The sequence below is a fragment of the Zeus faber genome (assembly GCF_960531495.2).
Source record: "Zeus faber genome assembly, chromosome: 22".
NCBI classification, from domain to species: Eukaryota; Metazoa; Chordata; class Actinopteri; order Zeiformes; family Zeidae; genus Zeus; species Zeus faber.
This window is the reverse complement of record NC_137209.1, coordinates 10566003-10580658: the sequence shown is the minus strand read 5'-3', so window position 1 is coordinate 10580658 and position 14656 is coordinate 10566003. Positions and strand designations below refer to the sequence as shown.

Genomic DNA, 14656 nt, shown 5'->3' with positions numbered 1-14656 from the left:
GTGTGTGTGTGTGTGTGTGTGTGTGTGTGTGTGTGTGTGTGTGTGCGCGTGTGCGTGCGTGCGTGCGTGCGTGCGTGCGTGCGTGAGCGCGAGATGCGGTGTGTGCAGCCAGGCAGCCTTGGCATCTATGTGTAAATTGCTGCTGCCAGCCATTTCAGCACCGCAAACTGTCAGAGCACAATGGACATTCTAGACCAGCACCGTGGCCAGAGCAGGCACACTGTATTGCATAACACAAGCTTCACGCAGCTTTTCAAAGCAGGAGGACTGCCGCAAGCTCTCTTAGAAGAAGAGAGAATTAGATCTGAGTGAAGGGGACACCTACTGAACGTGCACAGCACTATACTGAACAGACACCATGAGGGATTATTATTTTGGATAAAAAGGAAAAACTATTAATTATCGTGATGCTAATGCATTGATGTGCTATTGTGCCAGAGCTACTGTACAGTACGACACAGTACAGTCCCGTATGGTACACACTACCTGCAGCTGAGATGTTGCCATCTCCCTAGCACCACTAGGTGGCTTCGACTGAATAATATGGTCACAGACCGTCGGTGTGGGTGCCGCTGGACACTGCTGGGACTGACTCCATTTCAGAGATGTGTTTGGCTGTGGCTTCACTTGGCAGCAGTCCTGTGGCCTGGGCAGCTGTCCTAAAACAGATCCTTATAACACATACTCACAGACAACACGGCAGCAATGGTGTTTTGTGTGTGTGTATGCATGCATGTATGTATCCGTATGTATGTGTATGAGGGTTGTCAAAGTTAACATGTTGAAACACATAATTCATTTAACTATTTATATTGTTTTTTTTAATCCCACTGATTTCGCTAAGCCCCTGCCTTTGCAACTGCTTACTTAACCCTGTATGGCAAAGAGATTCATTATTTATTGCAAAACAAAATGCATGCTGTTTACAAGAGCCAAAAATATTGGTTATAATGGTTTGCATATATCAACTGTTAATGAATTTAGCGTTGAGTCACGGAATATAAATATCTTGGTATCTGGCTTGATGAGAAATTCACTGTCATGGGGTTAGTCTTGCCAGAAAACTGCTAGAAAAATTGGTTTCTCTTACCAAAACAGAACCAGCTTCCCTATGATTAGTAGGAACAGGATTGCTGAAGCAGTTTTCCTTTCAGTGTTGGATTATGGAGATGTAATTTAAAGAAATGCTGCTCCTTCCACTCTTAAACCCCTCGACGCTGTCTATCATTCTGCCCTTAGATTTATTACTGGTGATAGATATGCTACTCACCATTGCATCCTGTATGATAAAGTGGGTTGGTCTTCTCTGACAGAGAGGCATAATAAACAATACCATTACTGGAAAATGACCAACTTATATCACAATGTTGCTGGACGGAGCCATGGACCCTGTCGAACTCGCTCAAACGACTGCCTTATGCTTTAGGTCCCCCGAGCACGCTGAAGTTGGAAAGTCAGCCTTTTGTTTTAACGCCCCAGCTTCTTGGAATGATCTTCAACATACACTGAAAGTCAATTCTCTACTAACTTATGGACAATTTAAAGCCATGATCAGGAACCTCCCTGCCTCAATTTGTATTTTTTATAGCTGCCTTATGTAATCTTGGCATCATTGAAAATGCCGGTTACACTCTGTGTGTGTGTGTGTGTGTGTGTGTGTGTGTGTGTGTGTGTGTGTGTGTGTGTGTGTGTGTGTGTGTGTGTGTGTGTGTGTGTGTGTGTTAAGTTCTTATTCAGTCCAGAACTGCATAAGATGCTTCATGGCAGTATCTCTTAAAGTGGGAGTTGGACTGATATCAGATCACACGCGGTAGCAAATGCTATCAGTTTGAGCTGTCTTCTGGCCAACTTCCTTTTTTATAGTGTTTTTTTTTTGTTTGTTTTTTTCTTGCGTGACTGTGCTTTGCCACAGAATCAATTTTTCCCCCACATCTCAGACTATCACACTGGCTTGTGGCTTCATATAAAACAACAATAGCAGTCTGGTGCCATGCAGTACCTATGAGTCACAGCCAGTGTTTGGGAGATGATGATTGATTCTATACAAGGGGCAAGAAATATGTGGAATGATTGAAAGACTGTTCATCTAAAGTTCTCAGAACTTTCTGCTTATCTTATAGTTGTGCATCTCGTAAGTGACAGAAGTGTGATGACAGAAGTGACAGAACATTGTGGGGCATGATACTTCCACAAATACCATCACGGCATCACAAATAAATTGGAAGAGTATGCCAACACCAGATTCTAACTTCACAGTATGTTCTAAAGTAATCTGTAATAATACTCAGACTGGGTTTCCCAGATAGAATGATGTTCAATCGCTGCTTGTCCAATAGATTTAAGTCTTTGCATGTGAAATAGTCTTTGCACAGCGTTTGTTTTTCAGTGACCACACAAGTTTCTCATTTACATTTCCATTTACCTGCATTCTGTTGGGGCAGGGGCAGTTTTTCCAACACGTTACCGTGACGCAAGCCAGACAAATTCAACATGCAATTTTTCCGCATCTGAACAGAAGCATATTCATGTTCACTAACGTTGTAGTGAGTTCTGAGTCTCGAGTTGTTATATTGCTTTTCCATAAAAGTTGCTTCTCAGCAGATTTGCGAGAGAACCCGTCAAGATAAATCAGCCTTCAAATAGAATTGTTGTGGTTTGCTGCTTTCAGCATTTTAATAGCACATATTTCTGGGCATGGGTGACTGTATTCCAACGTTCAATACCAAAGTGGCGTTGGAAACGGCACGGGCATTTTCAGCCTGTTCAGACAAACACGCTTTGTCTCAGTGACGACAAGGGGCAGTTGGCAATGCTGGGAAAAAAAACTAGGAGAAAGGAGAAAAATATCTCCACACTGAAACATTTAAGCTCCCTTATTTATTTTTCTACATAAAAACCAAAATTGGGTCTTGGCTCGTCTACTTTTTCTCTGAATGAGTTTGTCAGTATATTTTGCTCTCTTCTCTAGAGGCAACAGCCCAGTGGGCCTCCGTCTTTACCCCTCCCTCCCTCCCTCCCTCCCTGTTTTTTGGACCAAGGGAGAGACGATGAATTTGTAATTTGGCCCCCAGGCTACAAAAGCTTTCCGCTTTTTAAAAAAATTCCATCTAAGAACCTTGCTTGGCTTTTTTTTTTTTTCTTTTGCAGTTATGTTGGGGGTAAGAAGTGATTTATATGGTATATACTGTATGTGTGTGTATACTGTATATGATATTGACCAAACAATATCACATACTGCTTTGTGCCTACACTGTACATTCAATCACATGAATTCATTTAATTTAAAATAACAAGAACTTTGAAGTCCCTCCGCAAGATGAACGATTGTTTTTATTTTTACGCACCCTCTGTTTTCCCTGCTTTCCCTCAATTTCCCATTTCCCTTCATTCCGAGAGTTTGAACTCTCACCTCCCGCCCACAGTGTATCATCCCTTTCACCCTGTTCAGAGCTGTGAAAGCAGCTGTCATGGCTACCCGTGACCCAATGGCTGTTTAGTTCTCGCTCGCTGCTTGACGCCTGCGCTTGGTTTAAGTGGACGCAGCACAGATGTCACAGTGCCATGAAAGCAAACAAATTAAAAACAGGTGTGGGCCGCCAGCCAGTCTGAACGGAGGTCATGCACAGTATTGGGGTGTTACTTACGCACGGTAATCCCCTACAGATGACTGATTACACCCTTAAACTCGATACAGTAATGTTTCTTTATTACAACATCACCTGATTACATATTTTAATAAATCCTGTGAAGCTGGGTGTCCAAAGGGTATTCCCTTTTAATAATTGTGTAGATGTTGAGGGTCCCCCCCCCCCCCCCTTCGTTTCAATAGTTCAATCATACGTATCACAAGGTAAACCAAATCCAACATGGGAACAAGGCCTTTGTATGTCCATGAGTATGGAGGAAATAAAGCAGGTCTTCGTCAAAAACAAACGCAGCAAATGAAAAGAGAAAAGCGCAAATTGTGAGTTAACCAAAGAAACAGCCTTTCATTTGCAGTAGCAGTGCACCCTTGCGCCGCAGAGGGCAGCTTAAACACAGGCAACCTGCTGCCAATTGTAGCTAAATAAAAAATCAACAGCGTTTAGTCACCAAGAAGGCTTTGGCCTCCTTTGTTACCTGCAGATGCTCCCCCAAATTGGACATGGAATGTGAATACATCACAACAGAAAACGCTTCAACTTAGGTTCCTGCCGAGATTATTTAGGTTTTTGGTCCGGAGTTAATCCCTGTCGGTATATCTTAACGCCACGAGACTGCAGAGCAGCTGGCAGTCACTGCTGTCAGCCCTTCTTTCAGCACCATGGTCAGTGCCATACGTGCTGTCTGGAGTGCTCCGGAGCTTCACAGCTTTCACAGAGAACCACACTGCATGCTTTGATTTGAGCGTATAGCAGGCAGCATATCCACTGTTTTGGTTAATATTGAATTTCGAGAGTTAAGTGGCAAGCTAGATATTTACTGCATTCACAACACTTAACATTCTTTACCAGCGAATACCCATTTTTGACAGCTCCAGAAAGACTCACATATCCGCGCACAAACACAAGCAGTCCAAGAAATTGCCTCCCTCTAAATTGACAATCTTTGTCCCAATATCCGCTCATATCCCAATATGCAGATTTAGGCTAGGGTTTGGGGGTCACGGAGCCTCACTGTGATGGAAACTGTTCCAGCTAAGATTTTCCTGACGAAACAGAAAACAAATGAATTGCCCTTTCACGGCGCGGCAACAGGAATTATTTCCAGAAATATTTCTGTTCCAAAATTAGATTTCAGCGAGAGCCGGCTCCCATAGGGGGAAAGCGAGATACCGACACAGATTTCAGATTGCGTTTGAGATGCAACTGTGAAAGATATTCTGCTGTTATCTCTGTAAAACTTTTAGGTTATGACACGCAAAATAGGCAGAGAGTGGAAAACAAAGGCACACTAATAGAAGCTTGTCATCGTCCTGCGTTTGCAAAATTTTTATGGTTCTTTCATTTAATTTCTAGGTCATTTTCATTTAAATCAGAATGAAACAAATGTTACACAAGCTGATTGTCTAAGCAAGAGAGGTAGGTCCAGAGCAGAGGTTGAGAGAATATATGAATATTATGAGAGTATAATATTATGAGAGTACAGTAGCGGCAGAGGGATGGAGTTGGACTGAAAGAAACGGGGGATTCAAGGGAGACAAGAGTTGTAGGCACCTTGGAGATGGTGTCTAGATGGTGCCCCAGACCCTCTAAAGGTTTCTCCACCACAATCTAGACACCCACTGAGACGACACGCAAGGGTACGCACACAAAGGAAATTATACAATGACACATGGCAAACACAATCACATAGATGCCCCCCACTCATGTACACACTAACACACACACATACATAGAAGGACCCTGTGGCCAGCTGAACAAACCTATGGGTTGGGGTTCAACCCTGGTTTTACGAATGAATGAAGAAGAGTTTCTACTATGCCATAAGGTGTCTACAGATAGCTTCGTTGAATAAAGCTAAATGGCTTTATAACCAACCAGCTCTCAACTTGACTTTGACAGGCTGTGATTGGGCCACAGCTCGTTCCAGTAGACACAGCAGCTCCTCCCCAAAAGGGCCTTGGGAAGGCTTATGGGCTACTCCTCCCTCGCCTCGCAGACCTGCCGGGCTGCATGGAAGTCACGCAACTCCTGGTGGAACGGTCATCCCCTCCTGATCCACCTGGTGGGGACGCTGAGGGAGATCAAGAGAGGCGGGGGAGAGTGGCCTCGAAATAACGCCGGAGAGTAGGAGAGCTTCCTTCCTCCTTTTCGTCCTCGCCCAATACACTCGCTGGGCAGTACCGTAGCAGGCCGTTCGGCAGTACAAGGGTGACTGGGGAGCGGGGTGAATATGTCGGTAGCGGATAACCCCTTTCAGCCTTATTCAGTGGAGCTGTCTGGAGGCAGCTTATGGCGTAGTAAGAACTCGACTTTGAAATGAAGTAAAACCTATTTTTGGTCTCAGAGGGAATTCATTAAGTGCAAACGGACCAACACAAGTCAGCTCACCTTGCCAATGTGACATACGGAGCTCGGGACATTCCTCCATTATGTTGTGTGGACTCTGGAGCAATGGATGTGTCTCTATTTGCACACGTTGACAATCCATTCTGGGTGTGCTATGCAAATATGTATGATTTTATTTTTCAATTTTTTATTTTTCATTAGTGGAGATTTATCAGAGGCAATATTCTATCTGTGATATACACTACTCACAAAAAGTTAGGGATATTTGGCTTTCGGGTGAAATTTATGGAAAATGTAAAAAGTTCACATTACAGTGATATTATATCATCAAAGTAGTGCATTTAAGCAGAAGCATGCAATGGTGATTTCCTCATCTCAAACAATGTATTGAAACAAAAGCCAACAACAGTGGTGGGTTTACCACAACAAAAAATGTCAATGTCTCAATAACTTGTCCTGTGCCCTTGAGCATCAATTACAGCTTGACAACCACGTCTCATGCTGTTCACAAGTCGACTTATTGTCTGCTGAGGCCTGGCCCCCCACTCTTCTTGAAGGGCGGCCCTCAGGTCATTGAGGTTCTGGGGTACAGAGTTACGAGCCTCTACACGGCGACTCAGCTGATCCCATAGGTTTTCTATGGGATTCAGGTCTGGAGAAAGTGCAGGCCACTCCATTTGAGGTAGCCCAGTCTCCAGCAGCCGTTCACTAATGATGCCACCTTGAGGAGATGGAGCATTGTCGTCCATGAAGATGAAATGAGGCCTGTGTTGTTCATGCAGGGGCACAATGACTGGATTAATGATGTTATTCAGGTAGTATGGGCTTGTCACTGTACCATTCACAAAGTGTAGGGCAGTTCTGCATTGACTAGACACACCTGCCCACACTGTAAAACCACCACCACCAAAGGCTCGTCTGGTGACAACAGTGATGCTGATGTATCTGCTGATACATAGCGCTCTCCTTGACGTGTCCAACATCGTTGGTGGCCATCATTTCTGCTCAACGTGAATCGACTTTCATCAGAGAACAGCACTGAAGCCACTGGTCCCTCGTCCAGCGTCAATGCTCCCTGGCCCGTGCAAGACGATGATGCCTGTGCCTGGTGGTGTGGTCAGGTACCCTTGCAGGTCGTCCAGCACGCAGACCACGCTGATGGAAACAGTTTTGAATGGTCTGACTTGACACTCGGGGGCCTCTCACCTCCCTTAAATGTGCCTGGAGTTGAGTGGCATTCATCATCCGGTTCCGCAGGGCACTGTTCACAATGAAGCGCTCATCAGTGTGGGATGTGGCCAAAGGACGTCCACTTCTATGCCTTTCTGTGACTCTTCCAGTCTCTCTGTATCTCTGTTACAACCTGCTGATGACACTCTGTGACACTCTAAGCTCAGTGGCCACTTCCCTCTGAGAACATCCTGTTTGAAACCTCGCAATGGCGAGGTACTGTTTATCAGTTGTTAGGTGTCGTCTTGGTCTCATGATGTCAAAATGTGAACAGCATGATGAAGAGGACTGTTTAAATACCAATTCTAATTGAGCCAGGACATTTATTGGTCGATTCATGGATCAAACACCTGTTGTGAATTTTTCCCTTCAGCTCCTTGTTAGAGAACAGCAAGTTGTGCAAAAAGCACTGAAACGTTGAACAGTTGGACATGTGCATTCAAAAGTTTAGAGAAGGTCAAATGAAGTTCACCTGTAAAGGTTATAGTGCATTTTAGGTTCATCCTGAAATTTCACCCGAAAGCCCAATATCCCTAACTTTTTGTGAGTAGTGTATATCACACTATTTACTCTTTAGTCTATTTGCCCTGCGTGTTTTCCTTTTTGAGGAATATCTTAAAAGAGGAGTTTGCATGAGTGTTCGAAGTGTGGGGGGGGAGGGGTCTGTATATACTGTTAATGCCTGTTTGTATTTGTGCATATGAGCACATGTGCTCCCTCACAAATGTGTGTTTGAGTACATTTGTGCGCCTGCTTCGACTATCACAGCTGTGTGTGTGTGTGTGTGTGTGTGTGTGTGTGTGTGTGTGTGTGTGTGTGTGTGTGTGTGTGTGTGTGTGTGTGTGTGTGTGTGTGTGTGTGTGTGTGTGTGTGTGTGTGTGTGTGTGTGTACGTACGTTGATCTTGTTTCACCTGTCTGGGGCCAGTGGTTAAGACGTGAAAGATGGAGAGAGAGAGGCAGAGGAGACGGAAGGGAAAAGAGAGAAGATCGATGGCCTGACAACTCCCCCATTCAGCTCCTCATCACTGATGGGAGTGTGTGCGTGTGCATGTGGGAGAGACTGAGAAAAGGGCGTTTGTGTGAGCAGCAGTGAGGGAGAGCATATGTAATTTTGTCAGTTGAGTCTTATGAAATTTGGATTTCATAAGTTTGCCTTTAAACATGAACGTTGAGGTATTCCTAAAGAATAGGAACAAAATGAGTTCCTTTTCTTTATCATTTTGGTAACTTACCACAAACAGAGCGTGCTCTATTGACTCTAACTCTATGGTTAATGGAAAAACCATTGCCAGTTGAGATGACTCCCAATGTGCCGTCCATGCCATGATGTTTGTGCACGTCAAAAACATGTAGCTTTCTGACGTCTGCTCCTATCAAGCTCCGGAAGTTGACGTGATCTTGGTAGAAGCACAGTTTAATATCAATAACATTGTGTGTGTGTGTGTGTGTTACAGACCGTGCGTGTCGGGCGGTGCCTCCGAATGTGTTTTCTACAAATAACACTGAGAGCTTTGTGTATCTAGGGCATCGGTGACGCAAGGAAATCTGCTCGCCATTTCGGAAGAGGAACCACCGGGTTTCTTTCAGAAGCCTGTGCGGCCCCCACCCCGTTTTTTCGCCGAGCCTGAGCGACAGTAGCCAGTTGTAACGAGATGAGATGAGGGAAAGCACCTCTGGCGTTTCCATTAGTGTGAGTCTGAAAGGGAGAACGGGGGAGCGCTGTTGCAGCAGGTGCCCTTTTTTGGGGTGTATGCGTCTCATTATTTGGGGACAGATGGAGCAGTGAAGGTTGGTGTGCGTGCGTTTGCGTGTGGCAGCCAGAGGCATACGGGGCGGCCCTGCTAATGAACACATTGATCGTTTACAGCAGAAAGGAAAAGGACAAACATCCATGTATTAATAATGGCTAGTTCTGCAGATCTCCCAATTCTCTCTAGTTACGTACGCTATGTTTGATTAATGGCTACCTTTTGTCTTTGTGCCATCCTTTGGATGCGCCTTTTTGTTTATTCTCACAGCATAATGTCATGATTAAAATACACACAGTGATGCAAACAAAACGTGTTCTGGGTAAAAAAAAAAAAATCTAAAAAAAAACAACAATTACTTAAGACTCCAGGTCTTGAGTGAAGAAAACAAAAAAGAATTCGAGGGGAACTAAATAACAAAGCCAAATGTGAAATGACAAGCCAAGCCGCCCCATCTGTTTCCCCTCATTCCCTCTCTCCGACAGCGTCAATTTGTGCTCCTCCTCTTATCTGTTTAATTGGCCGCATTTTCCACCATCCCTCTTTCACGCTCTTCTATTTTTTATTTTGTTATTTTTTTCTTTCAACTGACCCTTAACCTGCCACGTTTCCATATGGAAATGGTCACCGCTGTGTAGCGTGATATGATATAATTTATATATATATATATATATATATATATATATATATATATTTAAGAAAATTTAGTTTATAGCTGCACGGATGGCAATAAAGGTACTCAGCTCTCAGGGAAGCTGTTATTTTTCATACAGGAACTCCCACACTATCAGATAAATACACGACTACTTCTTAATCAAACAATGAATGTTTATTTGAATAACAGTTCTATAAAATAGAAAGGCTTTGAGGTAGAAAAAGCCATTAAGATCGGTTGAAGCCCAGACAGACAGGAAGAAAAGTTTTCAAGGTGCAATGCGTACCTGAGGGTATCTGCAATGTGGTTGCGTCGCAGTTTAAAAAACATGATTCCAAAAGAAAACAGAAAAGGCAGGCGGCTTGCCACGCCGCCAGACAACATGAAAGTAAGTCCTTCGGTCCTTTATAAACGTCATGGTCACGAGAGAGCGAGATCCTTGGGAACTAACTAGCAGGTGCATTCCGTTTTTAAATGTCCTTTGAGGGGGCGGAACCCGAAGTGACTTCCTTCAACGGCCATTGGTCGAGGGGTTTGTGAGAAGTTTCCCATTGGTCTGGGAATTCTTGCGAGGCTCTCTGTTAGTTTGTTCCTCTTTGTTGTGACGTTTAAAAAACCTATTCTATAATCTGAATCTTACAACCATTCTCTTTCAATTTTTATTCCCCGTATTACGTTTGTTTTTGTCAAATACATCTTGAAATATAAGCATACCAAGTCACACACGTAAATAAATCTTTGGAATGCAAGAATCTGAAGACACATACGTGAATCAATCTTTGGAATGCAAGAACATAAACACATATGAAAAATGAATCATTGGGATGCAGGAAGCAAAATCGTACACGTCAATAATGTCATTAAAATAAATAATGCCAGAGGATGAACTCATAAGCCAAACTATAAATCTTGGAATAAGGAATAAATAATAGTTATACACGATAGGAATCTGTGCTTGGGGTAATACAAGCTATAGCCTCTAGGGGGCGTTCAAGCTCACAAAAGGGAAAGACGGCTTAAACATATAACTTCGTTATTATACGTCTCCCAAAGTCGGGAGTGGTATCATTCTTCGCCTAAGGAAAAATATTATTGTGGTAACATATAAATTGGGACATTTATTTTAGCACAATCTCAGCTTGAGGGAAACGGAGTTCAGGTCATGTAAATCTTCTGTGCCAAATGGCCTGGAGATGACCCAGCCATTCCTGTTGGGCCCCTTGCTGTTCACCACAGGGGGAAGGTCCACAGACAAAGACCGAGATGACGTCTGCTTTTCTAATCAGTTCCAAGTGTTAAATTGGTTTCAGCTTCCAAGATCATTGTCTTATTGTGGGTGTCAGAGGGAGGAGAGCATTCTCTCTCAAAGTCCAGAAGGCCTCCCATTTCAGCTGCTATCAAGAGATTGGACATACTGTATGGGTCTTGGGTTTGAACTAAAACATGGTTACCGGCCTTGACGGAACATTTACCACCATTTCATTAGCGGTTGGTAATAATTATCCACCCTGATCGTAAGTGCTGGCACAATTCGGCCTCTCTGTGCCACGGTCTAGATTTGTCTACCGGCCAGTCTTATGAAAAGCAGGTTAAGCGCTTGCCCAAGTACAGTGCGTATTCTTAAATGTTACCAAACCAGCGATGAAGGCTTTAAAATCAAAACTGTACACCACATTTTTCTCTCTCATCTATTTTCATAGAAATGGGGTTGGGTTGAATAACTGTGCATTCCTCTCCGTCGCCGTATTATCCCCGCTACCCGTCATTCCAATGGCAGTGAAGTGTCTCCAAGGCAACAAATTGAAAGCGCGTCACTCTCTCAGTTAACTCCTTTTGTCTGTCTCCGTCAATCTCACACTTTCCTTCCCTCAGGCCCACCAGCTCAACTCTGTTCTTGTGTTCGCCTTTATTGGCACCACCAATGTTCTCTTGCATCGGCTGAGCACACTCTCATTGATCTCGTTGCCGTGTCTCTCACTACTGTAATGAGGTGTGTGTGTGTGTGTGTGTGTGTGTGTGTGTGTGTGTGTGTGTGTGTGTGTGTGTGTGTGTGTGTGTGTGTGTGTGTGTGTGTGTGTGTGTGTGTGTGTGTGTGTGTCTGTGCGCGCGCTTTCCTGTTTTGTTTATTGCTCGGCTCACTACTTCCAATTATGGGATTCCTGAATGTTGCGTGTGATTCTGCAGTGGCACTTATTTCGACTGGAGACCCTGCTAAAAGTCTAAAGTGCAGTTTCTGACTGGCATACAAACGCATGGAATTTGTGTGTGTTTATATGTTCATGTTTTGTTTGTGTGTGTGTGAGAGCTAGCCATGGTGGGGCCCGTGTTGAAACTCTAGCCTCAGATCGGGTTTTCTAACCCGATCTGAGGCTAGAGTTTCAACCTGCCCCCCTGGGAGGCTTTGTCTCTCTGTGAGAGCCTTTGGTTACCTTCTCCAGATCCCATTTATAAAAAGAAGAAAAGAAAAAGAAACACTCACAGAAGACTGAAGAATAATCTGCTCTATTTTTCCACTATATTTTAATGTCCCAATATAAGCAAAATCTTAATCACAAAGGAAATGAATTCGAACTGTGGTTGAACATGCGCGGTCTAAGAGATTCATTAAGCGTAGCAATGTTTTTTTTATTTGTTGTTGTTTTTTTTTTTGGGGGGGGGGGGGGGGGGTTTGACAAACATTAAAAAAAAAAAACAGTGGAAATAAACAAAAGAAAATGTAACGTGAACTGGAAAGGGCTTACCTTAAACAAGAAACTGTCCCCACTTTAATTCTTTTGCCTCTCGCATTGGCTTTCCCATTCCCTCTTTGCTGCTCTGTATTTGTTGTGTGAATGCCAGGCGTGGGCTAATGGAAGAGGGGTCCTTTTTGTTTCGCGTTCTCTTGTTTTTGCTGTTACAATTGTACAATTGTCTTGAATTTGAAAAGCAATGGAATTGTGTCGCGGACGTGTCAGCGTATGCATGTTATTGATCAGCGCTCTCTCTCTCTCTCTCTCTCTCTCTCTCTCTCTCTCTCTCTCGCTCGTCCCCAGACCAACATCCCGTTCCTCCAGAACGTTCTGTCCAACCACCAGTTCCTCCATTCCACGGTGGACACCCAGTTCATCGACGAGAACCAGGAGCTCTTCAATCTCAAGCCCACGCAAAACCGAGCCCAGAAACTGCTGCACTACCTGGGTCCGTGTATACACACACACACACACACACACACACACACACACACACACACACACACACACACACACACACTTGAACCAGTACCCCCCCCCCCCCAAAAAATCAAAGAAACGCAGTCCGGTGGTGAACGGGAGATAAAATGAAGACCTTTCTAGACGCCGCGTCGACAAATCATTCTGGTGCAATGAGAGTGTAGAAAGAGAGTGAAGTTGTGGCATAAAATGCAGTAAAGTCATCCTCAAAGGTCACGGTGCTTCTAGCAGCTGGAGCTCCACAGGGAAACCTCTCCAAGAGTGTCCTGCACGTGCAGGAGAAGGCCTCGTTTCCTTTAGCCGAGACTCCGAGGGCTAAATCAAGCAACGATCAGAATAGCCTTTCTCAGAAACCAAATCCACATTGTCTGTAATCGTGTCATGCCACTGGTAAAGGGGACGCACAATTGAGGGAAGAGGTCATTTTGACCAAGGCAGTGAATACAGTTTCAGTATCTGTTTTAGCTCAGGGGAGACACTACTGTTCTCATCTAGATTATCCAGAATATTTTGTCTGTTTGCAGTGTTTTTTTTCCGTGTTGTGTGGAAAATTAACCTTCAGCGGTAGTACACAGAACATGAATTAAGCTCTTGTAGCAGTGACAATAAATTTTTTTTATAGCATTTTCACCTAATGGCATTAATAAGCGGCAAATACACAGAACTTGCTTTGGTCTATTTGTGCACAACATCTGTTTCCCGTTCGTTCCAAATCTAACGCTGGCTCATTTTTTTGTGTCCTGAAGGTTATGTGATGGTAAACGGACCGGCCACACCCATCCCGGTCAAGTCAAAGCCCTCTTCCACGGACCCAGTCGTCCCTCCGGTTACCATGGGTATGTGACCAAAATGACATGTACAGTATAGAACCATGCATTTAGCTAAGATGACCCTTTATATGTTAAGGAAGGAGAGGTTGACAGAACAGTGCAAAGCTAAATAAAAATGGAGTTGACAGGAAGCAACACTTGTACAGCTGAGTATGTTGACTAGTGAGCCCAGCATGGGCAGGTGCTACATACGCCCAAGTCAAGTTCAAGTATCTTATTTGACATAGTACATACAGTGCTGACCAAAAATAATTGGAAGCCGACACATTTTCTGTTGTTTTGTTTCTGTACTTGAAACGTTCCCATTAACAATAAATTAATGAGATGGCAAACAGAAGTAGTTGGACAAATTATTATAATGTTCAAATCCGGCACTATTTTTATTAATTGGTTGGATCCGTTGTGGGTGGATTTTTGTTGTCACGTCATACACAGCATGTTGAAATATGCTTTAGTATGGTATAATATGCTTGTATGATATAATGTATTTATTTTTTTATGTAAATAGATGGACAGTATGATAGCAGTATAGTAGTGATGATGATAATTATATAAATTATTGTAATACTAACAGTAATACTAATAATAAGTATGAGTGATAATTGCAGTAATAGTAGTTATACACATCAAGTTCCCCAAAAATGCAACCGACCATGTGATACTGGTTGGAAGTTGTGTGTTCATCCGTATGTAAACTACGGAACATTTTGCAAAATGAATTTGTTGGATGTCCCCACACTGTCGATGATAAGTTGACGCCTTTGGTTGGTTCTTGGGTGTGATTGTAGTTCTGCACAGTGAGGGTTTCTGGCCCCCATAAAGCCTGATGGCCGGAGCCCAGCGTCAACACGGCCGGGGCCGTGGGGAGAGCTGTTCCCAGCAGGGAGGCCCATGCAAAAAATGTAAGTCCATGATGTGCTGTAACGCACTGTGGATAGAAGCATCTGCAAAATGACAAATGGGCCGTCCAGCAGTCTGATAGCTGTGGGCACA

General features: G+C 43.8%; 2 protein-coding genes across 2 annotated transcripts in view; one reads left to right on the top strand and one right to left on the bottom strand.

Moving 5' to 3' along the window:
* The window catches only part of LOC307247533 (leucine-rich repeat and fibronectin type-III domain-containing protein 4), a gene marked incomplete at its 5' end in the record, with an annotated part of 58381 nt that extends 46822 nt beyond the window's left edge, over positions 1–11559 (bottom strand). Inside the window, one exon of the mRNA XM_080023696.1 lies at positions 11481–11559. Coding sequence (XP_079879822.1) covers positions 11481–11559 — 79 coding nt within the window. The remainder of the gene's footprint in view (positions 1–11480) is intronic.
* The window catches only part of pcxb (pyruvate carboxylase b), a gene marked incomplete at both ends in the record, with an annotated part of 257867 nt that overhangs the window by 198380 nt on the left and 44831 nt on the right, over positions 1–14656 (top strand). The window contains 2 exons of the mRNA XM_080023630.1: positions 12657–12801; positions 13580–13669. Coding sequence (XP_079879756.1) covers positions 12657–12801; positions 13580–13669 — 235 coding nt within the window. The remainder of the gene's footprint in view (positions 1–12656; positions 12802–13579; positions 13670–14656) is intronic.